At 42.3% G+C, this 24386-nt stretch overlaps 1 protein-coding gene across 4 annotated transcripts; it reads left to right on the top strand.

The window, feature by feature from the left end:
* Positions 1-5885: 5885 nt before the first annotated feature.
* Positions 5886-24345, top strand: PCNX4 (pecanex 4). 4 transcript variants are annotated; one of them, XM_024214638.2, is made up of 12 exons: positions 5886-5900; positions 7482-7600; positions 11961-12687; positions 13364-13543; positions 13644-14152; positions 15021-15121; positions 15269-15391; positions 15645-16008; positions 19856-19959; positions 20567-21618; positions 21957-22143; positions 22697-24345. In XM_024214638.2, the coding sequence occupies exons 3-12, from the start codon at positions 11999-12001 to the stop codon at positions 22946-22948; spliced, it is 3561 nt and encodes a 1186-aa protein (XP_024070406.1). In that variant the 5' UTR covers positions 5886-5900; positions 7482-7600; positions 11961-11998; the 3' UTR covers positions 22949-24345. The 4 variants fall into 4 exon arrangements, with proteins under 4 accessions (XP_024070406.1, XP_024070405.1, XP_024070404.1 ...); XM_024214637.2 differs by lacking the exon at positions 5886-5900 and adding an exon at positions 6022-6270; XM_024214636.2 differs by lacking the exon at positions 5886-5900 and adding an exon at positions 6314-6559.
* The last annotated feature ends 41 nt before the right edge of the window (positions 24346-24386 follow it).

The following is a 24386-nucleotide window of genomic DNA, read 5'->3' as shown; positions in this document are numbered from 1 at the left end:
TATCCCTCCTCCTTAGCTCCATGGAGGGAGAGGTTCTCTTATCTGCGGAAAAGTCTTTTCTAGGCCTTTGAGGAAACGGATCACCATTAAATGTGAAATCACCGACCTATTGTCTACCTTTGGGTGGAATGCTGAAATGGCTGCCAGGTGGACCTTTAAAGAGAAAAAGGCCATGCCCTGCTCTTTCAATGATAAAAGTTAGTTCAAGATAAACTGGATTGACGCTTGCATTGGTGGGACCCCATGAGCTGAAGACCAGAGGGAGAACCACTTCCATTTTGCACAATAAGCTGACCTCATGGAAGGTTTCCTACTGCCCAGGAGAATTTTGCGCATCTGTTCTGAACAAGCCGTTCCTTGGGGTTCAGCCACGCAGATTCCAGGCCATCAAATGCAGGGAGCAGAGGTTCTGGTGGAGAAACCGACCATGATCTTATGAGGTAAAGTCTGAGCACAGAGGAAGCTTGATTGGGGTCTCACAGGAGAGACAGCCAAGCAAGGTGTACCAGTGTTGCCTGGGCCACGCTGGAGCGATCAGTATGACCCGAATCTGATCCTGCTTGATCTTTGGAGGTACCTTGTGGATTAGCAGGATGGGCGGAAAGGTGTAGAACAGGTATAGAGACCACTTCATCAAGAAGACATATGTCATGGAGCCAGGGCTGTGACCACTCAAGGAGCAGAAATGCTGGCACTTCCTGTTGGACTGTGTGGCGAACAGGTCTATGTGGGGAAAGCCCCATCTGTGGAAGATGCTCATCGCGACATCCGGGTGTAGGGACCACTCATGATGAGTCAAGAAGGACCTGCTGAGCCAGTCCGTAAGCTGGTTCTGTACCCCTGGCAGGTACAAGGCCTCGATCTTGATCGAGTGTTCGATGCAGAATTCCATAGACGTACAGCTTCCCGACACAGGGGAAAGAATGAGCCCCTCCCTGTCTGTTGATGTAATACATGGCTGATGTATTGTCCGTGAGGGTCAAGACTGTTGTGTTCGCAATATGTGGTAAGAATGGCTGACATGCCAATCAGACTGCCCTGAGCTCCCTGACATTGATATGAAGCAATAGGTCCTCCACAGACCAACGACCCTGGGTCTTGAGCATCCCTAGATGGGCTCCCAGCCCATCTCTGAGGCATTGGAGACCAGGTGTGCCGATGGCTGAGGTTTTGTGAAAGGAATCTCTTCGCAGATCACTTGAGGATCCAGCCACCATGACAGGGAGCAAAGAATATGAGGTGACACCATGACTGCCTTGTCCAGGTGATGTCTTCAAGGGAAGTAGACTGTAGCGAGCCAGGATTGGAGAGGTATGAGTCTCAGCCTCATGTGATGAACGACATATGTGCACAAAGCTATATGACCGAGAAGGTTCAAACAAAGCTTTACCGTGATGATTGGTAGGGACTGCATGAGACGTATTGCCTCTGTGATCGCTTGGAAACAACTCACTGGGAGCAGTGACCTTGCCAGTTGGGAGTCGAGAAACACCCCAATAAATTCTATTCTCTGAATGGGTATAAGGGTTGATTTCTGAATGTTGATCAAAAGGCCCAATGCCTGGAAGGTTGAGTGGATGAGGGCGATGACCGACTGCACTTGCACCTGAGACCTGCCCTTGATGAGCCAGTCATCTTCTCCTGAGGAAGGCCGCTATCACTGCCATGCATTTGGTGAAGACTCTTGGGGGCCACCGAGAGGCCAAACAGCAAGGCCACAAACAGGTAATGTCTTTGGTTTGCCATGAACCTCAGGAATCCTCTTTGTCCTTGGAAGAGCAATATGTGAAAGTTTGTATCTTTTAAGTCAAGGGCAGCATACCAATCGCCTGGATCCGGTGACGGAATGATCGACCCCAAGGAGACCATGCGAAACTTTAACCTCTTGAGATAATGGTTGAGTTGACGCAGGTCTAAGATGGGTCTGAGACCTCCCTTGGCCTTGGGTATCAAAACATAATGGGAGTAAAACCCTTTTCCTCTTAGATGTAGCGGAACCTCCTCCACTGCTCCCATGCTGAGGAGGGATTGAACTTCTTGCTCTAGCAGAAGCTTGTGAAAGGGGTCCCTGAAGAGGGATGGGGAAGGTGGGGTTGAAATAAATTGGAGGGTATAACCAAATTCCACTGTGTTTAGAACCCAGCGGTCAGAGGTGACCTGTTTCCAGGCCTCTAGGAAGTGGGAAAGACAGTTGGAAAAAATAGGGATAACTGAATCTAGATCGTGAGGAATTGGTATGACAACCCCATCAAAACGGGTCTTTTGAGGTGCCCGAGTGATGGAGAGGATCTGGGGAATGGGTTTAGAAATCTAGATGGTGGAACACAAAGAGCAGCTGGCCCTAGGAAAAGTTTGGCTGCTCCTGTGGTTAGGGCACTAGACTGAAACTCAGAATATCTGCATTCGGTTTTTAGTTTTGCCACAGACTCTCTGTGAAGCCTTGGGCAAGTCACTTGGGGCCTGATCCAAAGAGCAGATAAATTAATAGGAGTCTTTCCATTGACTTAATTGGGCTTTGGATCAAGCGCTGAATGCCCCCATGCCTCAGCTCCTCACCTGTAAAATAGAAAATGCATGCTTCCTTGCTTCACAGCAAAGTTGTGAGGAGAAATTGTAAGCTCTCTGGGGCAGAGACCATCTTTTTGTTCTGTGTTTGTACAATGCCTACCACAATCAGGTTCTGTGGGGTCCTTGACTAGGGCTCCTATGCATTATGATAATACAAATCATAAATAATTATTTATGTATTTATCATTTCTTTACAAGGTGATCAGATATTAGGTTATGGGGGCCTAGAAAGAGCTGATTATGTTACATTATTGTTAATTTCTGGGTAAATAAAACCAAACTCCAGGAAGGGGATGGGTTTGGACTCCACTTTCTGTGTGAAGGGTGTCTGAGAGCAGGCTAGGAGAGGAAACAGAGCTTTCTCGGGGGCTGGCCCAAGACTGTGGATGAACTCCCACAGGAAATAAGGAGCATCACAAACCTCCCCACCTTTTGCTCCAAGTGCAAGGTGTATTTCTTTGACCTTGCCTTCTCTAACATAAACATATAGCAGCAGGTGTATATATTATTTTTTTTAAATCCACAAAACACTTCACTGCACACACTTCTCCTCCTGGGGAAGAGGATGAGAGAACAAACACCTGACAAATGTTAGTCACGTTGCTTAATGCTCTAGTGGGAAGCACTCATCCTAGGGTCATGAGCACAGTACAAGAACCTAGAAAGAACAGAATAGAGGCACTTAAATATAAACTCCTTCCCATTATACAATATTACAATAACTGGCAACTCAGATATTCTCCTCTTTCACAAAAAGTACCCTCTGAATGTAAATCTCTGTTCTAGGACTACTTGTAGATTGATGTTGCTGATAACCCATTTTACCTGATGATGCTGTAGAATTATAATGTTAAGATGTTCCTCATATAATAATTAACAATATATTTGATATTATTATGCTTAGGTCTGTCTGGAATTAATTAGTAACGTTAAATACGTTTTTGTTTTTCTTGTTTAATTGGTTAATTTACTTTGTTTAAAAATACATTTAAAAATATTTTAATAAAAAGATGGACCAACATTTACAAATGAAAATCATCTACTAAGGACAACTTTAAATGTGTAGTATACTATGTAAGGCTGACAATAGCTATATTCCTGTATATGTTTGAACACCCATTAACACACCCATACATTGAACATTTTTGTCTAGTCAATAGCAAAACAATCAACGCTCCTCTTGTAGTGACACCAAACTCTCATCTTTGTTTCTTTCACACCTAAGGCCTGATCCACCTAACCCTTACTCATGGGATGAAAGACAGGCAGGAATCAATAGCTTAAGAAGTGCTGACTATGGCTGTTGACATCTTACATTTAGAAAGGCCAATAACAAGGTAAATTTAGAGTAGCCACTAGCCTTCTTCTCTTCATCATTTAATTTCATAATGGGCTTAAGAAGTCTGCAGTATACATTTGCAGAATTCTTAAATTTTAGGAAAACACTGTACCGATGTATGAAGCCAGTTACGAGTATATGATTTGTCAAATGGCTAAAACTGATTCTTTTTATGTCAATGTTATAATTTCATGATGTGGGCCTAGGAGGTTTGCATACATAGCTACATTAGCTCTGTATGTAAAGATACTTGAATTGTGAATGTCACATCAATTAGATTTGTGGTTAGACACTACACTGATAAGTGCCTTACAAAAACCTATGGAGAGATGAACACATGGAGTCTTAATGAAGAATGGAGAATGATGGTCTTTAGTATGCTGCTTGTCTACTAAGAATTTATACAATATTTGTCATGCGGATGGTAGATAGGCATAAAGAACATTAGAGTCAGCATATCCACTTTGGCGCTGAAAGAAAAGCATTGACAGGTCAAATGAAATTGATTGTTATGGATGGATAAAGTTGTTTCAAAGACCCCTCTCCATTCCATCTCCCACGAAATTACTGTTAGGACAGAGTTAAAGTTGTTTTGGTGTTGCACAGCCAAAAATGCTGTGTATATATGTGTATTAATCAACAGTGTGTTACAGTTGGGCAAGAGCTATATAATTAATCTTAGCTGATGAATTCCAGAGTTTAATATTTGCAGTGATGAATAATATTTGAACTTACAAGTCACAACTTAACTGTTAGCTAACAAATGTTTTCTTTGGGAATGCCTATGTTTTTTGTAGTAGTAACTAATGTATCTGAAAATAGCAACAGTGATTTTTTAAAAATATAAATAACAGGATGGGGTAAGGAGACAGCAGGAGTATGTAGATCAGCAAGATGTCTCATTGGCCTCCCAATCTGTTTGTATCCATCTGTTGTCTTATCTTATTGTATGCACATTGTGGCAGTGACCAACTTTTGTTATGCGGTTTGTACAGTCTTTAGTACAGGTCTGCTCAGGCCTAATTTTAAAGCCTGACCCAGCCCCAGAACAGACTCGAGCACAGCTGACCCAAATTCCACCCAAGAGTATCAAGTTATTTTCAGATCTGACCTGACCCTGACACTTCCCCCCAACCCTGCCCCCCATACTCACGATATGTCTCTGGTCACCGCCTGCCCCTGGGGCTGGCGTGACAGCACCTGCATGGCCCTTCCCTCCCCCCGTTGGCCATTGCTGTCACCTCACTGTGGAATGAGAGATGTTGTGACTCATTGGCAAGCTAACTCCGTAACGCACACAGCGCAGGCGGTGGCTAGCAAGAGCAGGGCACGCAATTGCCACCACACCGACCTCCTGGGCAGGAAGAGAAGATCAGAGCCAACCTGAGCCTGAGAGGATTGGGTTGTTTTCAGAGCTGGCCCGATCCCTGTAGTCAGGTTGCAATGCTCTAGTGCAGTGGTTCTCAAACTGTGGGTCAGGACCCCAAAGTGGGTCGCGACCCTGTTTTAATGGGGTTGCCAGAGCTGACTTAGACCCGCTGGAGTCCAGGGCTGAAGCTCAGGCCCCACCACTGGGGTCCCCAAGGGCTTCAGCCCCAGGCAGCAGGGCTCAGGTTACAGCCCCCCTGACTTGGGCTAAAGCCCTTGGGCTTCAGCTTTGCTCCCCCCAACCAGGGGCAGCGAGGCTCAGGCTTCCCCTCACCCCGGGGTAGCCTGGCTCGGGCAGGCTGAGGCTTCGGTCCCCCTTCCTGGGGTCATGCGGTAATTTTTGTTGTCCGAAGGGGGTCGCCGTGCAATGAAGTTTGAGAACCCCTGCTCTAGAGCCTAGCACAATGTGATCCTAACTCATGAGCGGGGCCCCAAGATGCTACCAGTGGGTCTATCAGTGCCTTAAGTGTGAGGCGGGAACAAAGCGTTAAGAGTGACCAGGGCTTGGTTGGGAAGCCTGTTCAACGTCGGCAGTGAGCCTCAACGGACATTACGACTCAATAAGGTGAGGAGAAGGAATGGCAAAGGCAGGGCAGCAGGCAATGCCCACCACCCCCATCAACCCCCCCTCTCAGCCCACAGGTGTCCTTTGGGGGATCCATCCCCATCCCCCCGCACGGGGCGAAGGCAGAGTCAGGCCCCTGCCCCTTGTGCCCAACACCAGCAGAGGAGCAGCAGAGCCCCGTGGCGGCCCTACAAACACCGCCCGCGCGCAGGAGCCGTTGTTTATACAGACCCAGCCGGGAACTAACCCCCCGGCCACGCTGCCGCCAACGTGCGGCGCGTGCAGCAGGCGCCCCCGGGCCGTTTCCCGCGGCAGGCAGGGCCGGTTCCCGTGACCGAGGGCTGCGTCAGGCGGGAAAATGGCGGCGGCTGTGAGTGGTGGGGGGAGGGGGACGCAGCTCCCTCCGTCAGCGCGCGGGGCCGGGCGCCCGGGAGACCCGCAGCCAGCGCCGCCGCGGAGAGAGCGAGAGCGGCCCCTGCTGCCGCCGCGTCTGAACCCCGCGCCCCCGCTTCGCTGCAGCGGCCTAGGCGGAGTGGGAGGGATTCCCCCGCCAGGCGGTGCCCGCCTCAGTTAGGTTCCCTGTGGAAACCAACGGGGGGGATTTGGGCCCGCGAGCCGCTGCTGGGGCTCCGACGCCGGGCAGCCCGCGCTGCCCCCAGGTACGCGGCTTCCCAGGGGGCGCTGGTCGGGCTGCGCTGCCCCCAGCCTGCTGCCCTCAGGGCTAAGCCCCGCAGGCGGCAGCCTGGAGCGCTCCCCACGCCCGGGTACCCTCAAATGAGCTGGGCGGGGAGTGAGGGAGGCTCTGAGCAGCTTGGGGTGTCAGGCTCGCCAGCCCCCCGAGTCCGAGCTGGGGTGTCTGGTCTCAATCTCCACTGGGGCCAAGCCCCAGGGCTGATTCCAGAGCCTGAAAGTGCCAGGGTTTGTGGGGGCTGTGTCCCTGGCTGGGTGGCTACTGCAGACCTTGGCAGGGCACCCACTCCTGGATGAGGAACCTGTTGCGCTAGGTGCTGTACAAACGCGGAACAAAGAGACAGTGCCTTCCCCAAAGGACATTTGGGATGCTGCTGTGGGAGCTGAGGGGGGGGGTGTGAACAGGGCCGGCTTCAGGTACCAGCGCAGCAAGCAGGTGCTTGGGGCGGCCAACGAAAGGGGCGGCACGTCCGGGTCTTCAGCAGCAATTCGGAGGTGGGTCCCTCAGTCCCTCTTGGAGAGAAGGACCTGCTGCCGAATTGCCGCTGAAGAATGAAGCGGCGGCGGTAGAGCTGCTGCCGAAGTGCCACCTATTGCGGATTTTTTTCCCCGCCGCTTGGGGTAGCAAAAACACTGGAGCTGGCCCTGGATGTGAATGCTGGCCCTAGGACTAAGGCGTTGATGTACCCCGGGCCTTGCACTTCAACTAAAACAAACTTGACCTTACCTTTCTTAGTTTTTAGTACAAAGGCTGTGCAATTTGTAGGTGACCCTTGATCTGACACGAGGTTTGTGTGTATGCAGATATGGAGCTGTACTGTTAGATAACAGTCTTCCAAAATTGTCATGATCAGTTGCTAATCCAAGTACAAAATCTACTTCTGATTTTAGGGTTTTATATTGCCACCCCCTCATCATGATAGCTGAGCACCTTCTATGAACATTTCATAGCAGTAATTAAGTCCTTGGTGAACTTCATGAAGTCTCTCAGGATTAAAACTCTGCTTGGGGTAAGGGGGTGCTTATTTTTGTATTTATTTTATTTGTTTGTTTATGGTTGGTTGATCTTACTGACTGATAGTTTCATGTGATGAGAGGTGTTGAGTATTGTGGCCTGGCTTGTATTAAGCAGATAACTTTTAAATAACCTCAAAGCCTTATATGACATAATTTAAAAAATTAAAATTATACAAATATAATCCTATGTTTTGCTGTGAAATATTAGAAGTAGGCATTCATCCACCTCACCCTTTCAGCCTCTCCAAGAAATTTAAAGCTGCACTTAACGATCTAAGCCCTGTAGAGGAAGGATGGTCTCATACATAGGGCACTAGCTTGGGACTTGGGAGATTAGGGTTCATGTCCTCACTCCACCAATAACTTCCTATGTGACTTTGGTCAAGTCTCTTTGTGCCTCTGTTCTCCATCTGTAAAATAAGGATAACACATCTCTACCTCAGGGGGATATTGTGAGGATAAACACGTTAAAAGATTTAATGGTGTTCAGATACTATTGGGTAATGGGGATGATATAAGCAACTGAGAAATATAGGTGTAGAACTACCCTGGTTATGTCTGATTGTTGTTGTTTGTATTGTAGTAGTACCTAGGAGCCCATTGTGCTAGTACAAACGGAACAAAAAGCTGCAACCCCCCCAAGATCTTACAATCAAAGTATAAGACAAGGGGCAACAGATGGATCTAGGTTGGGGGAGTACAAGGAAACAGTGAGACAATATTGAGCAGTATGATAGGCAGTGGTATTAGCACTTCAGTGGCCTACCTATTGTCAGTGTTTTTGTAGGCATCCCAGCAAAGGACACTAATGAGGTAGCTTTGCAGATATTTTGTGGGATGCTTCTCCCAGATGAGGGACAGCATGGAAGAAAACACAACGGTGCTTGTTTGACAGTTTAACAAATGACATCATGGGCTGATCAGAGGTGGAAGTTGATGCTTCAGTAATGAAAGAGAGAAAATAGGTAGGTTGGAGTTAGGCCATGAAGGGCTTTGAAAGTGAAGAAAGGTAGCTTATGTTTGATGTGACTGTTGTTACCCAGGCCAGCAGGGTAACCAGGCAATGTGGTCTGCCTAGATCTGTCCACATACTTTAGAAATGCAAACTAAGGGTAGATCCTGCAAACAGTTACTTTTGCTGGGACTCGTGCAGAGGTAACTATAAGTACGTAAGCTCCTGTTTGAAGATTTGGCACCAACATATTTATCAATTCAGAGGTCAGAGATATTTAAGATTACATGGTTTCCCATATTTGTTGGGCTTAAGTCTCTGATTTCTTTTATAAATTTGTTTGTTTTTTTTATAGTGCCTTACAATGTTTCTGTTTTGCATTGCACTGGGGTAGGAGGACTGTGTTGTTTATACACATAGATTTTAAATTTTATGCAAGTATGTCTATTATTTATGCAGAACTTGTAGTGGAAATATGTTTATTTAACAAATAAAACATTGTTAAATATGTTTTATTGGTTAATATTTTGTTTATGGTTTAGCAAATATATACTTAGAAACAAGAATGCAGACTAAACTTGAAACAAATAATAACACTGTGGGAAATCACAGTAAAATCACAGCTGCCAGGGAAACTTTATTTAAAAAAAAAAAAAGTAAAACTTTACCTTTGATTTATGTTTCCTTTAAAACTGAATTTTTCTCCTTTACATGCTCCCACAATTTTTCACATATCAAACTCTTTTTAACCTGGCACTGTTGCACACACAGCTTTAAAACATGCTATTTAATTTTATTTATAAAGTTCCAGTGATTTCTGAGCAAGCTTAGGATGTCCTTTTTTTTTTTTTTAATGTACTTTTTGAACCTTTTTACTAGGGTGTCCATATTGCATTTACAAACTGTAGAACTGTTTGTAATGAATGCCCTATCCAATATCTGTATGATTGGCAGTATTTTCACATTACATTTTAGTTGCTTTCAGACATGGTTGCTGTTTTCACCTCAGTTGCAAGAGAATGCAAGTAACACCACAACATGCAAAGTTACAACAGAAGAAAGAAATATACAGTACTATGTAGAGAGTGCTCTGTGTTATAAGGGCAGCAGATCAACAGTACCTCATGGCTCTACATTTTATTACTGAGTATTATGTATTGATTTAGCCTAATATCTTTTAGAGAAAATGCCAATTATTGGCCAGTAACACTAATTTAGAGTATCTTGGTGCCTCTCATTTCCATTATTTCTGACGGAATGTTGTGATGCCCAGTGTATGCTTGCAGACCATGTGACTGTTTCCTTGGTGAATGTAAACTGTACATTGTGCACTAAAGCACTTACACGTACTAAATATAGTAGTGAGAGGATACATCAGTGGCCTTAGCACATTTGTTTCTCACTACACCTGTAGTGCTGTTAAAAATGGGGTGCAGTTTACTTGTCAGATAGACGGTAACTAGTATAAAACACTTTCTGCATTGAATCGTCTAGCTACATCCACAGGTACCTTATTTAAAACAAAACTAGTGAGTCGCTACACAGTAGATTTTTCTGAGTCCTGTTCTCTATCCAGGCCCTCAGACTGAGTACTCCTGTCTGTTGCCTCTAGATCCTTGCTTCTGTGATCAGTAAGAGAGCAAAACATACATTTATATCATTACGTTTGTAGAGTACAAAGATACTCTCCATTAAGTTTCCCTACCCCTTGAGTAATAATTCCTTTTGGATGTCTACCTACATTCACAGTTGGCCCTGAAAAAATCCAAATGGAAGCAACAACCCTGTAAATGGTTTGCTGGACTTGCTCATTCATATAATTAACAAGCATATGCTGAATACATGTTGTGCCTGTTACAATTAGGTCTTCAATTTTTTTCTCTCGCATTGTAGATGGGGAAGTGGGTATGTCAGCCAATAGCATTCATTGTCTACTTATTAAATTTTCAAACAAGCACTTTGTGCGTTCTCCCATGCTGTCCCTCTCTGTTGCATGGAGCACCCCATAATCATCTACAAAGCTACCTCATTGTACTCCTTAAAACTCTTGTTGTCAATATTTTTGTAGGGATGACAAACAATTAGTGGTGTGCTAGTGGTGTGCTGAGGCCACTGTCCATCATGCTGACCAATTTTGTCGCATTGTTTACTTGTACTTCCCCATCTGTCTCTTATCTTATACTTCGATTGCAAGCTCTTCGGGCAAGGGCCATCTTTTTGTTCTGTGTTTATGAAGTGCTGAGCACAACTGGGTCCTGGTCAATGAGTAGGGCTCCTAAGTATCAGGGTAACTGAAAAGGGCTTTGATGCCACTATATATATATATATATATATATATATATATTACAATTAAGATGTTATATGTTTGATCTAGACCAGGGGTTGGCAACCTGCGGCATGCGTGCCAAAGGCGGCACGCGAGCTGATTTTTAGTGGCATGCTGCTACCAGCCAGGGTCCTGGCCGCCGGCCCCACTAAGCCCGCTGCCGGCTTGGATTACGGAACCCCAGACCAGCAGCGGGATGAGCGTCTCAGCCCTCTGCCGGTCTGGGGTCCCAGCCACTGGCCCCTTGCCAGCTGGGGTCCCAGCCGCCGGCCCTCCTCAGCCCGCTGCTGGCCTGGATGGACAGAACCCGAGCTGGCAGCGGGTTGAGCAGAGCCGGCGGCCGGGACCCTGGCTGGCAGGGGCTGGCGGACAGAACCCCAGACCGGCAGCAGGATGAGCGGCTCAGCCCGCTGCCGGTCTGTGGGTTCCATCTGCTGCCTGCGCTGCTGGTCTGGCATGCGAAACCTTAAACTGGCAAGCGAAACCTTAAATTAATGAAGACTTGGCACACCACTTCCCAAAGGTTGCCGACCCCTGATCTAGACAGCCCTAATTTTACAAGGAACTCGATGTGGAACCTCTGTACGCGCGTGGATCCTCACTGAAATCGATGGTGTTCCTCCTGGACATGGGTGGCCTCCAAGTTGGAAGTCCTTGGGGGATCGAGGCTTAAATCATAAGTTGGAATGGGGCTAGATGTAAATTTCAATTCTAGACAAGTGCTCTGTCGTGAGGGTAAACAATTCATTTTATTAACTCCAAAGAGTAGAGGCCATGTTAAATTAGCCCCATAATTCTTCACATAAGTTCTGCAATGGTCAGTATATTCTGTATTTTAAAATATGTTGTAAAGTTTTTTCCCATTTTAACAGTTTACTTATAGTCCTTAAAGTTCAGTGTATTCTGCAAATAGGATAGAAGATGTCTACTGAAATTAACAACATGAGAATTCCATATGATTTTACAAATGAAAACAGGACAAAACAATTACCTTTATTGCCTACTTGTGAAGTTTTGAATGTGGCATTTAGTAACACTACCTTATTTTTCTTTATCTGCTGTTGTTGTGCTACAGGGAAGATGGGACACATCCAAGATTCCTGAGTAATAAGAATGGGTCCAGATGTACCTCTCCTGAATGATTACAAACAGGAGTTCTTCTTGAAGCGCTTTCCACAGACTGTTTTGGGTGGTCCCCGATTTAAATTGGGCTATTGTGCGCCTCCGTACATATATGTGAATCAGATCATTCTTTTCCTGACACCATGGGTTTTGGGAGGAGTAGGAACACTTTTGTATCAGTTAGACATTATGAAAGACTATTACACTGCAGCACTTTCAGGAGGACTGATGCTTGTTACAGCACTTATTCTCCAGATGACAAATCTGTATGCAAGACAGAAAACAGTGACAGTAGAAAGAATGCAAATTCAGAATACCCTAAGGGATGAAGATGAGTATGAATTTTCCAGCTGTGTGGGTTCAGAGACAGTTAAATTTATTATTCCAGGCAAGAAATATATAGTCAACACTGTTTTTCATTCCTTTCTTGCTGGGGTAATGTGTGGGTTGGGAACTTGGTATTTGCTGCCAAACAGAATAACCTTGCTGTATAGTAACATTGGAGGAACTGTTGTGATCTTTGTGTTTGGATGGGTAACTATTTGTATAGGAGAATATTCTTTAATCATAAACACAGCTACAGAGACAGCTACTTTTCAAGCACTGGATACTTATGAAATTACTGCTCTGATGAGACCATTCTATATTTTTGTCTTTATTGCAGTGGATCTTGCACACAGGTAAACTTCTATAATGTTTATATAACTGTAATATTGGCTTATGTATGCAGTTTGTTGGTAGATGCTATGAAATAACTTTCCTGAAAGATTTGTATTAGAGATGTCAGTCAGTTGGAAAAATATACAATAGAACTTAATGCTTTTATTTTGCCTTTATAGAAAATTAAGAACTTAATAGCTTTCAAGAAAAGTTAGGTGGGAGACTGAGAAGTTATAAGGTTAGCATAGTTAAAATGGTCACCCTCAGTCTTAAATTCAGTACTATTGGAAGTAACTGTTTGCCTCACTGTCCTTTTAAGGATCAGTTATCAAGCAATATATTTTTACAGCTTTTAAATGTCTTAAAATAATTTATACCAAATATAGTACTTTTAAATTAGAGAGAGGCCTGATTTGGAATTATAGATCCAAACACTGAACTTCAGAAACATTTAGATCTGGATTCGAACTTTGGGCTTCTAGTTGTTGTCAGTCTGATAATGTCCAGGCATTAATTTAAGTATATTTAAAAAAAACCAAAAACACAAAAATAAAGTCTGACTGTATTCTGACATTTGAATATGGGATACATAACTTTTATACTTCTGGATTTATCGTGTGTGTTAAACTTGAACTGTATCTATACATACAGTATCTTCCTTTCATAGGAGTCAAATACATTTCCTTTTTCATCCAGGTTTACTGTTAACATACCAGTTTTAGAACAGACAAACCAGATTTTGCACATCATATTTCTGTTTTTGCCATTTTTATGGGCATTGGGGATTCTGCCCCCACTTGATTCACTTTTTCTATGGGGAATGGAACAAGTGTTGGAGTTTGGCCTAGGAGGTTCACCCATGTCAAGTAATACAAGGTAAATTTTATTGACATAATGATCAAATATAACATTGTAGTTTATAACCTATTTTCTTTTCATTCAAATCTTTTTTTTTTTTTTTTTTTTTCATTTTCAGGTTGTTAGTAATGTTTCTCATTTCTGCTGGAACAGCTATAGCGTCATATTTCATTCCCAGCACTGTTGGTGTGGTCCTCTTCATGACTGGATTTGGGTTCATACTCAGTCTTAACCTAAGTGAGATTGGTCTAGCCTTCAAGCACACCATGATCAGCCATTTAGCTTCCAACAAGTCTAAGTCCAGTGGTTCTAGGATACACTTTGTGTGGAGGGAATTCTTTTTCTATTTGACTGTCTTGACATTGGCTCTCATAGAAGCCAGCTTGCTGCATCACTTTGCTGGTTTTTCAGCATTTTCCAAAGCCAGTCCCCAGGCTATAGTGAGTTACATTCTGATCATATTACTTATAGTTATGTGGATTCTTAGAGAGATTCAGGGAGTATACTTGTTTGGAATCTTCCGAAACCCTTTTTATCCAAAGGATGTCAGGACTGTGACTGTGTTCATGGAGACGCAAAGAAGGCTTATGAAAGTTGGTGTTGTCAGAAGGATTTTACTAACACTAGGTAGGAATTCCTTCTATATACTATATGTAAGATGATTAAAACATGGCAATATCATTTCTCTATGTGAGTTAAAATGTATGTGCTAAGAAGATTTAAATGGCTTAAAGTTTTCATTGAAGTTTTACTTTTAGCCTTGTATGCACAATTAATGGATTCAGATTTTCAGAAGTGACTAGTGATCTAGGGTGCATGAATTTTAGGGTGCTCAATTTGAGGGACTGACTTTCAGAGTGTGGGTGCTCCATGCTTTCTGAAAACCAGCACCCTTTAAGGAGTGTAGTTTTGGAACCCAAAAATCACTGGTCACTTTTTTGAAAATCTTTGCTGTAACTTTGATAAAATATTTCTAAAAGAAAACTGTTTTGACTCTGGAAGTCAGTCAAAATATTTGTTCCTTGCAACTTCCTAATTAAAGGTCTAATCCTACTTCCATTGAAGTCAATAGCACATTTTCCACTCTCTTCTATGGAACCAAAATTTGGCCCAGATTGAGTTTTTGTGTTGATCTACCAGTTTTGGGACATAATCCTGCAGTGCTTATTCACATGTTTCACTCATTTGAGTATTCCCATTAACTTCAGAGAGACTGATCACAAGTTAAGCATGGGCGTAAGCGCTTGCAGGAATGGGCCCTTTGTGTTAAAATGCCACCTAATTTTAACCTTTTTTTTTTTTTTGAGGGGGAGAGGGAAGCTCACGAAAAAAATTACTGGTTTAGTGGTGGCAATTCCCATTCACAAACTAAGATTTCCATTCTGCAGTGAGCTCACTGCAGGATCTGGAGCCAATTTATGGACTTTGGTAGACATTGCAAAGAAAAAACATTGATGTTTTTCTCGTGTTTTCTTTTTTTTTTTTTTAATTGCAGTGTCTCCATTTGCTATGATAGCATTTCTTTCATTAGACAGTTCCCTACAAAGTCTTCATTCTGTATCTATTTGCATTGGATTCACAAGAACCTTTAGAATGGTAATTTTTAAATTTTTCTAATTTGTTACCTTGTCGAAGAAATTTTTTCCAAAAGAAATAAGAAGTGACTTGGAAGAAATGCTCCAGGTCAAGAAGAGGGAGAAAGGGCAGATGCTTGGTACAACAAATAATCAGTTTCTGTTTTAGGTTTGGCAAAATACAGAGAATGCCCTGTTGGAGATGGTGATTGTATCGATAGTGCAGATGTTGCTATTTAATACAGATGTGTGGTGGAACAGAAGCCTTGATACAGGAATCAGACTCTTACTGGTAAACCTAATTTTAATTTTGATTAAGCAGCTAGCTATTGCATCCTATTCTTTTCTTGCCCACTTCTTCCAAAATTAGGGCTCAGGGCTTATGGCTATGGAGACTGAAACTCTGTAGACCTGGATTTTCTCTTGTTTAATAATTAATGTTAAGTGTACTAAATAAAACTATGTAAACCTGAAAGAGCTCTAGCAATGCTGAATGTGACCTGATACCTAAGAAAAATATTTGATTATTGTATGTATCTCAACAGGCTGGTGTCATTCGGGATCGATTACTTCAGTTGATCTCAAAACTGCAGTTTGCTGTAGCTGTTCTCTTGACATCATGGACAGAGAAAAAGCAACGTCGGAAATCTACTGCCACCTTAATAACACTCAACATTGTTTTCTTCCCAATTGTATTGGCCTTCATAGCTGTCTCTGCACTACTTTCTTCCCCCATGCTGCCGCTCTTCACTCTACCAATATTTTTGATTGGGTTTCCTAGACCTATCCGAAGCTGGCCTGGACCTGTGGGTGCAACAGCATGTGTTTGTTCAGATACCATGTACTACCAGCAGGTGGTTCCGAGTCTGGCCACTGCACTGCAGTCTGCACTAGCATCTGGTAGTCTAGGTAGGTAAACTGTAGCCGTATAAAATAATTTGCAGATAATATAGTTAAATTCTTTAATCTGTGTAGCCTCTATTGGAGAACATTGTGATTTGCAACCTCTACGTTAAATAAATGCGCTTACTACCTAGATTAAAACTTACAGTGCAGTGTTTCAGGGCTTATTCAGCTAAGAAAAAAATGGGTGGTTTCTGACCTTGCTGTATTCTCTTAATAGAGAATGCTGTGATTTAATACAATGACACAGTGGTGGCAAAACTATGTTGCACTTGGCATTCCTTATATTGAACAAGAGAGGATGTCTTTCTAAAAGATCTATCTAGGCTTAACTGAAATCTATGGGCTTAATATATGAACCACTTGGTAAAATTCTGTGCCCTATGTTATGTAGGAAATGAGGCTAGAGGATCATAATGGTCCCTTCTGGCCTTACAATTTTACGAAAGATTGTGGCATGTATTTATTTATTTTTAATGATACTAAAAGAAAACAAAAACCAAGATTTTTTTTTCTCCGCCAAACATAATTGCTGAAATTGCAAGAAATTCTTTTGAGAAACACTTGGCACACATAACCAGAATAATCAAGAGCATGTTGCCCCACTGATAAGTTATTAGTATTTACTTTTGCTGTCTTACATTAATGGCTAGTAAGGGAGGCATCTTAACATTCAAAGGTAATTGAATCTAACTTCATTCACTCTTTCTCGGAGGAAGAGATAAATGCAGAAACTTTTGTCAACGGCCCTATGCGATGGTTTTGGTACGAGGCCTGAAGAGTCTTGAAGTAATTATCGGAAGCTTCCCCACAAAAGAAGAATCCCCACTCCCAGTTCACTCAGCCAGTAAATAAGAGAACATCTTCCTTATTGCTACTATGAAAGTGCAGTGTTGTGGCACTCATGCCTCAGATTCAATATTTTTTTAAAAATAGAAAAAATTACATGCTTTTTAAAGGGATAATCTTTGAATGGACATCTCCAGGCAAGAGATCATGTCAGGATCTCAGATCATTTAAACATGAAGCGACAATGTTCTATGTGCCACTATTTTAATTTAAAATAAAAGTCTAAACTACAGAGAGGATTTTTAGTAGCTTTGACAGCCCAAATTTTAAAATAATCTTTGCAAAAATGGTAGCAAGAAAGTGCACTTTATTAGCACAGTGGAATATAAGGTTATTTTTAATTTTAACTATAACCTAATGGCTGATTTTACTGATTTGTATTTTACAACATTCTGAAACTAAAATTCACTGTACAAGTCAAAGATGATTTGAACGTGAGTGAGGATGCAAATGAGCAATGTACTGGCAGCAAACAAGCATTGTCCTGTTTTGGAATATCACAGATGTGTTGGAGAAGTGACAGCTGACTGTAATCTAAGGCCTGAATTAAGGAAATCAGTTAGATAGCAAGTTTACCATCATCCTCTTAGATCTAAACAGAGAGTAGAGGAAAGCAATGTGATGTTTCTGTGGGAGGGAGAGCAATCTACTGGCTAAAGCAGTGAGCTTGATTTCAGGACTTTTAAGTGCTAGCATTGCCACTAACTTGACATGTGCAAGTCATTTATGCCTTAATTTTCAACTGCCTACTAATTTTGGTTTCCTCAGGTTTTTTTGTGGTTCCCAATTTGATATCTAGGGCCTGATTTTTCTTCCTAGTGGTGCTGAGGAACAGCAAATTCTATTGGAGCTGTGGGTGCTTAGTACCTCTGAAAATTAGTCTGTTAGAGTTTCATGTGGGACATCCAAAAATGGGTACACTTGCAAAATATAGGCCTTAACATCTGCTTAAGCATCCGTAAAGCAGGCATGATAATACCTCACAGGTGGATTGAGGTTTAATTGATATTTATAAAGCATTTTGAGATCCTTAAATAAAAATGCCATAGAAGCACAGCTTATTATTATTAAAACTATAATAAATCAGTGTTTGGGGACTGTGGTGACAGGCACTTTAGAAAAGTCTTAAATAGATAAAGGATGACTTAAGCATTCCCAAACTCTCTTACGAATCAGGTAATTTAGACAAAAATGCAATTGTCTTGCAGAAGTTTTTCCCTTCCAACTGAGTAAGTAATGATCAACTATGGAGGTGGTGTATTACGAAAGCATGTCTTAATGGTTCTTGGATGCAGGTTTATTAATTTAGAAATTGGGAGCCCATGTATGAAGTCTTATTCGGTTATAGTTCTCTTCTTCACTCTCCGCTAACAAAAATATGATGTACGACAGTGATTAGAGACTCATAGCGATGAGGGCTAATATAGGGTCTGTTGGCTGGAAGACTGTTCTTTTTTAACATTTTTAATTGGGTATATTCCGCAGTCATACATGTGTGGAACTCCAGTTGATATCCGTGGGTGTGCTATGCGAGGAAGGACTGCCAAAAAGAACTCTTTTAAATGTTTAGTTATTCTGTTGAACAGTGCTCCTTGAATTACACAATTTTGTTTCTTCCTCCTCCTCTTCCCTGCAGCTTGACCCTCTGCTGCTGGGGGAGTCTCTGAATTCCCTTTTGTGTACACATTGATTTTGCACAAAAGCAAGAAATCATAGGAGCTTTCTATTGGCTGAGAAATGTTGGCTATGACTCCTTCCAGAGCTCATTGCTGCTGCAAAAAAACATTGTGAATTAATGAAAAAAATTGCAAGGCATGCCTTCCTCTGTCTAATCTTCAGGATCATCAGCCTTGCTGATACAGGGAGTAATAGAAGAAACATCCTATATTTTAAGAAGTCTGCCCCCTTTCCTGTATTTCTCTCTCATCTCATTCCCACCTTCCTTTTGGAGTATTTTAAGTACCTTGCACTCCTTTGCTGTTTCTCACTTATTTTATCTGTGGCTCCCTCTGTCTTCATGCCCCACAGTTCTGTTTCTTGCTCTGCCCGAGACTCAACTGTGTGATCTTGGACCAAGCCACTTACTTCATTTGCCTGTTGTAAAGAGGTTAACATCTCATAAGGTTGTCATGAAGCTGAATTAATGTTTGGAAAGCACTGTGAGATGCTCTGCTGAACGGTTCTATAGACGTGCATTGTAGTAGTATTATACAGCTTATGTATATACGTAACCCTGTAGGCAAGAAAATTAACTTGGTTTCCACTAAGTTTTCCCAGCTTGCCTCACCATTTCTATTTACACTACCTAAGTGTTTCAGAATGTACTGTAGTCATTGTTCTGGACACAATATTTGGATCCAGATTTGCACCTTACTTGCTTTGGTTTCTATTCTTGACCTGACACAAGGTAGTTTAATATAAGCAGCAGTCCATAATCTAACTAAAGTTGTGGACGCTAATGCACAAAGGCTCAATCTATACCGAAGAAAGTATGGCAAAAAGCAGTGCTTGGAAAGCTCTCTGTGTACACAAATTCACCAAATATTTCAAGATGTTTTACAAGTTCTGGTTGTAACATCGAGGAATAGGTCTCCAGTTCAACCAGTGTAGTCTACAGTAGTTTCTTCATATTGCAAGAGGAAACCACAAGCATTGCAGCTGCCCTAGTTCTGCTGGCCATTCTAACCCCATTCCACAAGGCAATGCCTCATACTGGCAAATTGCCCCAAAGCTCCAGCTAGTAACGGTTGCAGGCAGTATGGGATATGTACATCAAGAAGCCAGGAGTTCACTGAAGCAACACCTGTGCTGTGCTTGGCCAACCCAAACTGGTTCTGGCAGGATCATTGTTGCTGTGTAAATGTGCTTGGCTGTTGCAAGGACATCACAGGCCACAAACCATTTCATACAAGAGCGTCTTTGCAATGGTTTCCTCAATGTACAGAAGAAACCTTAATCAACAGAATCCAACAGTAAAAGTTAACTTTTTCTGCATCTTTTTTAGGTCTGTCTTTACCTGGATCACACTACTTGTGCCGTTTTCAGGACAGACTGATGTGGATATTAGTACTAGAAAGAGGCTTCACATACTGCTGTGTTAATATTAAGGTGAATGTTTACTGAAAACTTACCTAGTCATGTTTTGGAAACACGCACATTTGTTTTTGTGTAACTTCCTGTAATAGCACAAATAACACATTACATAAGGTTAATATATTCTGGGTGTGTAGCTAATTTAGTTTTGCAACGGATAGGATCTTTTGTGTTGCACCATTAAGTCCATAATAATACATTTGAAACAATCTGAAGCACATAAGCAAGTTATGACATAGAAGAAGTTGGGGGGGGGGGGGACTACTAGATTAGCAAGTACAGAAGTACTGTGTCACTCGTCCTGTGGCTCAAGACATTTTTTGTAAAAACAACCGTATACGGTTGATCTGTAAGGTGCAAAGGTAACATGGCAAATAAAATGCAAGGTTCTAAAGAAAGTTCAGATTTATCGTGTCTGTATTTAACGTCTGTAGTCAATCTTAGATTGTATGATGGGTGCTATATAAAAAAAAAAATCTTAGCTTCATTGGTGCCAGAAATATTAGAAATGGAAGTGTCTCTTCAATTGCTGGGAATAATTTTTAATACAAGAAAATAGTATTTGTTAGCATTGCTTATTCGGCCAAAGAGCAAAGATGACTTGTTTCCATTTGTGCTATAGGGGCTAGAATTGCAGGAAACTTCCTGCCACACTGCTGAAGCACACAGAGTGGATGAAGTTTTTGAAATGGCCTTTGAACACCAGGAGCATGCAGAGACTTTCTCTCTCAATCATCATTTTGGAAACATTTTAACCCCTTGTACTGCTCTACCTGTGAGACTGTATTCTGATGCCAGGAATGTCTTGTCTGGAATCATTGATTCACATGAGAACTTAAAGCAACTGAAAGATGATTTCCTTAAAGTGCTTGTATGGATACTTGTCCAGTATTGCTATAAAAAATCAAAAATGTGCGAGAAGCTGGACAAAACAACCAAGAACAAAGAAGGGTCATTTCCATTAACCCAGCCCAAAGCATTTGACAGTGCAGTAGAAAAACCCAGGCACATAAAGGATGAAGATAGCTTTAGTGTAGATACAATTGCGGATTGGACCGATGATAGTGATCTTTTTGATCTTGACCCCAGCAGAACAAGAGAAAGAAAAGAAACCAAGTCATTGGAAGCTGCACCAAGAACACTTTTGTCTGTTCCAGGATCAGTAGAAATGGAGAGTGCAGTTGGTGCTCTGCAAGAGACAGCACCTGAAGATAAACTCTACAAAGCTGTTGTGCTTGGACTCCCTGCTGTAGACAAAGGAAAGAAGCAGGAAGTTGTAAGCTTACCTTTAGTTGAATTTAGCTGCTCCTACTCTGAGTTGCTAAGCATACCTGAAGAGTGGAGAACTGCACCCATACCTACTTCCAAACTCAATGAGATGAGGCAGAGGTTTCCAGAAGACTGGTACCATTTTGTTTTGAGTCAACTGGATTTTTTTCATTTGAAAGAAAAACCTTCCAATTTACTTGAAGACATTACTAAAGACACAGCTTTGAAAGAGTTGTACGTCCATGGTGTATTGTCTTGTTGTTTTGGTTTGTTTGGACTAGACAATACAGTTCCTGCTCCTAGTCATGTATTTAGAGCGTACACTGGTGGCATTCCCTGGTGTGTTGGTTTGGATTGGCTAACTGGAAAACCAGAGCTGTTCCAACTAGCACTGAAAGCATTCAGGTAAAAAGCCATGCGTATTATAAAACATAGCATAATGCTGTCGGAAGAGAGCATTTGTGCTTTCAGAGTTGGCTTTAAACTATATGTAGTGAAGAGATATTTGCTATCTAAATGACAGTAAGTCACCATATTCATTGCCAAATAGTATAGCAAATTAGTTCTGAAATTAAATATTCTGCATTTTCCATGATCAATCCATAGTGCCAATGTTTGAGCTAACTGAAACAACTATAACAACCTGTAAGTGGGTTATCATAGCTACATTGCTTTTGATAACTGCTTTGTCCCTCTCTCTGAAGTGTATACTTACTCTAGGCATTCTGTTATGCATCTTTCAGATATACGTTTAAGCTCATGGTTGACAAAGCAAGCCTGGGTCCAGTAGAGAACTTCAAAGAGCTGATTAACTATCTGGAAGAATATGAAAGTGACTGGTACATTGGTTTAGTATCAGATATTGAGTGGCAACAAGCAGTTTTACAGGAAAAGCCGTATCTTTTTTCTTTGGGACATGATCCTAACATGGTAAGGGGAGGGGAAAAAAAATGCTAGCGAGCAACATTAATGTATTTTTTTCCACTGCTCATTATTTTAATGTGTGTCTTACTTCCAAGACTTTACAGAGAACTTTACATCCAAAGAACAAGTGAATGCTTGACAAAATTTGGCATTAGTACTGCTGGAAATTGCTAGACAGCTGTTCTGAAAACGCAGCAGCATTTGTTAACTATGACATGGGATATTCAAGCATTCAGCCATTAAAGATTCAACAGTTCTAGTTAATTATATGCAACAGCATAGTCTAGAGGCCTATACGCCTTTCATCTTACACTAAATATTGGGAAGGGACCAGTGCATGTGACATTATTTGGTTCAAGGAACTGCAGTGTTGAAAGTCTCACTTGTTAAATTGCAGTCTCCACTGTTTCACCTGTTGAAATTATGGAAGAGGCAGTTTTAAAAAGACAGTACCCAGAATGATGCTAACTATTCCCTTTCTGCTCTGTAACTGAAACATTTATATTTGTCTGATTCTATTAGATAGTGTACTGAAAATTAAATGTTTTTTCTTTCAAAGGGAGTTTACACCGGCAGAGTGCTTACCCTTCAGGAATTGTTAGTGCAGGTTGGGAAGCTCAACAATGAAGCTGTCCGAGGTCAATGGGCAAATCTTTCATGGGAGCTGCTGTATGCTACCAATGATGATGAAGAACGCTACAGTATACAAGCTCACCCAGTCCTTCTGAGAAACCTTACTGTGCAAGCAGCAGACCCACCGCTTGGCTACCCTGTTTATTCATCTGCATCTCTCCATGTGCCTTTGTTGTAGGCTGTTGATTTGTAAGGTGGTTTTTTTGTATTTCCTATCTGTAAGTAGGAAACCAAGCACTAATGCTGCATTTGTATAACTAGAAATATGAAGATCTCATTGAGTGGCATTGGATGGCAGTTGCCAAACCAAGGAAACCTAATTTGCACAGAAAAGGTGCTAGCTGGAGGCAAGAACTTTAGAAGCTGTTTTTTCACTGCTGGAACTACCCAAACCCCTTTCCCTGTGTGGCTGCCACACGTCTTGATCTCCACTTCAGAGAAGAGAGACTTCGCTCTGGCCACTAACTGTTGTTGGTGCTTTTTTTTTTTAAATAGCTTGACAGGTGACTTGCATTCGTAGGCAGGTTACAGCTCATTGTAGTATAGTGAACTGTAGAGTTGGTAACCAAAGTGTACATATGAATATTTATATGAAATTTTTATTCTGATCATTTTATATATTGATGTATTTTGATTTTTTTAGAACTTGTTAAAATTATTTGAAGTTATACATTATATTTAATGTGTATTACCAGCTGCCCTTTCACAAAGGAAGCCTTGGAGTGTTTCTATAGAAGTGCACACTAGCTACTCCAGGCTTTCCCCTCCTCCAGTGTAAACAAACCATTATAGAGGCTGTATGTAGGCAGGGGGGTAGTTCAGGATGCAGGTGGGCTCCCCCTTGCAGTCTTCCCGCAGTTCCCTCCCAATTCCACCCCCAGCTTTTGCCCCATGGAGGGCAACAGGGCACTGGACTTCAGCTGGACAATCTAGGTGTGTAAAGCTATTACACTTGAACCTGTTTGACTGCCCAAGCCCTTCAGCAGGGCAGTCAGACTCCTCCACTTTCCTATGTACTAATAGGAAGGAGATCTTCTAGCAGGAGGTAGAATCCTTGCTGACTTGGTGTCCAAGACAGCTGAGACATTTAGAACTATTGACCCTGACTACCTGAGCAGAACTCTACTAAAAGGAGAGAGGGCTCAGTTGACAATTACTTCTCCCCTATGTAGAGAGGGGAAGTGCCTTCCCCTAAACAATGCAGGGCTAAGGGGAAAGCCACAAGCCTGCTGCATCCCCTCCCATCCAAACTGATTAGATGTGTGCACAAGTTATCCAGCCCCAGTGCTGCCCTTCTAGAGTAGCCCTCACAAGCAATAAACACTCTTTTCCCCCTTCATAGGCTTGGTTAATATTGGTCCTGAATGTCAGCCTAGGGTGCAACCAGCTTATGGGGCATGCGGCTTTCAGGATCCAGGAAGGGAAGAATCTGGGCTGGTGGGTGGGGTCTGTAAGATGTGAGAATGGTGGAAATAGGATCAAGTAGTTTATGATTCGTAGCTACCCTCCAAATACAGGGTAAACTCATGGCAGCAGAAAGATCACGATAGGGTTCCTGTCCTCCTACCATTGTTTTTAGAATGAATTTATAGAAGGCCCTGCAACAGTAAAGCAGA

The sequence above is a fragment of the Terrapene carolina genome, unplaced genomic scaffold, assembly GCF_002925995.2.
Source record: "Terrapene carolina triunguis isolate 2854851 unplaced genomic scaffold, T_m_triunguis-2.0 Scaffold189, whole genome shotgun sequence".
Classification (NCBI taxonomy): domain Eukaryota; kingdom Metazoa; phylum Chordata; order Testudines; family Emydidae; genus Terrapene; species Terrapene triunguis.
Note: the sequence above shows the minus strand (reverse complement) of the source record. Positions and strands in the feature narration are given on the sequence as shown.

Coding starts and splice junctions, on each gene's coding strand:
- PCNX4 (XM_024214638.2), top strand. CDS start 11,999: ATGGGTCCAGATGTACCTCTCCTGAATGATTACAAACAGGAGTTCTTC. Junction 15,392..15,644: donor CAGGAATCAGACTCTTACTG/GTAAACCTAATT, acceptor GTATCTCAACAG/GCTGGTGTCATTCGGGATCG. Junction 22,144..22,696: donor TGGGACATGATCCTAACATG/GTAAGGGGAGGG, acceptor TTTCTTTCAAAG/GGAGTTTACACCGGCAGAGT.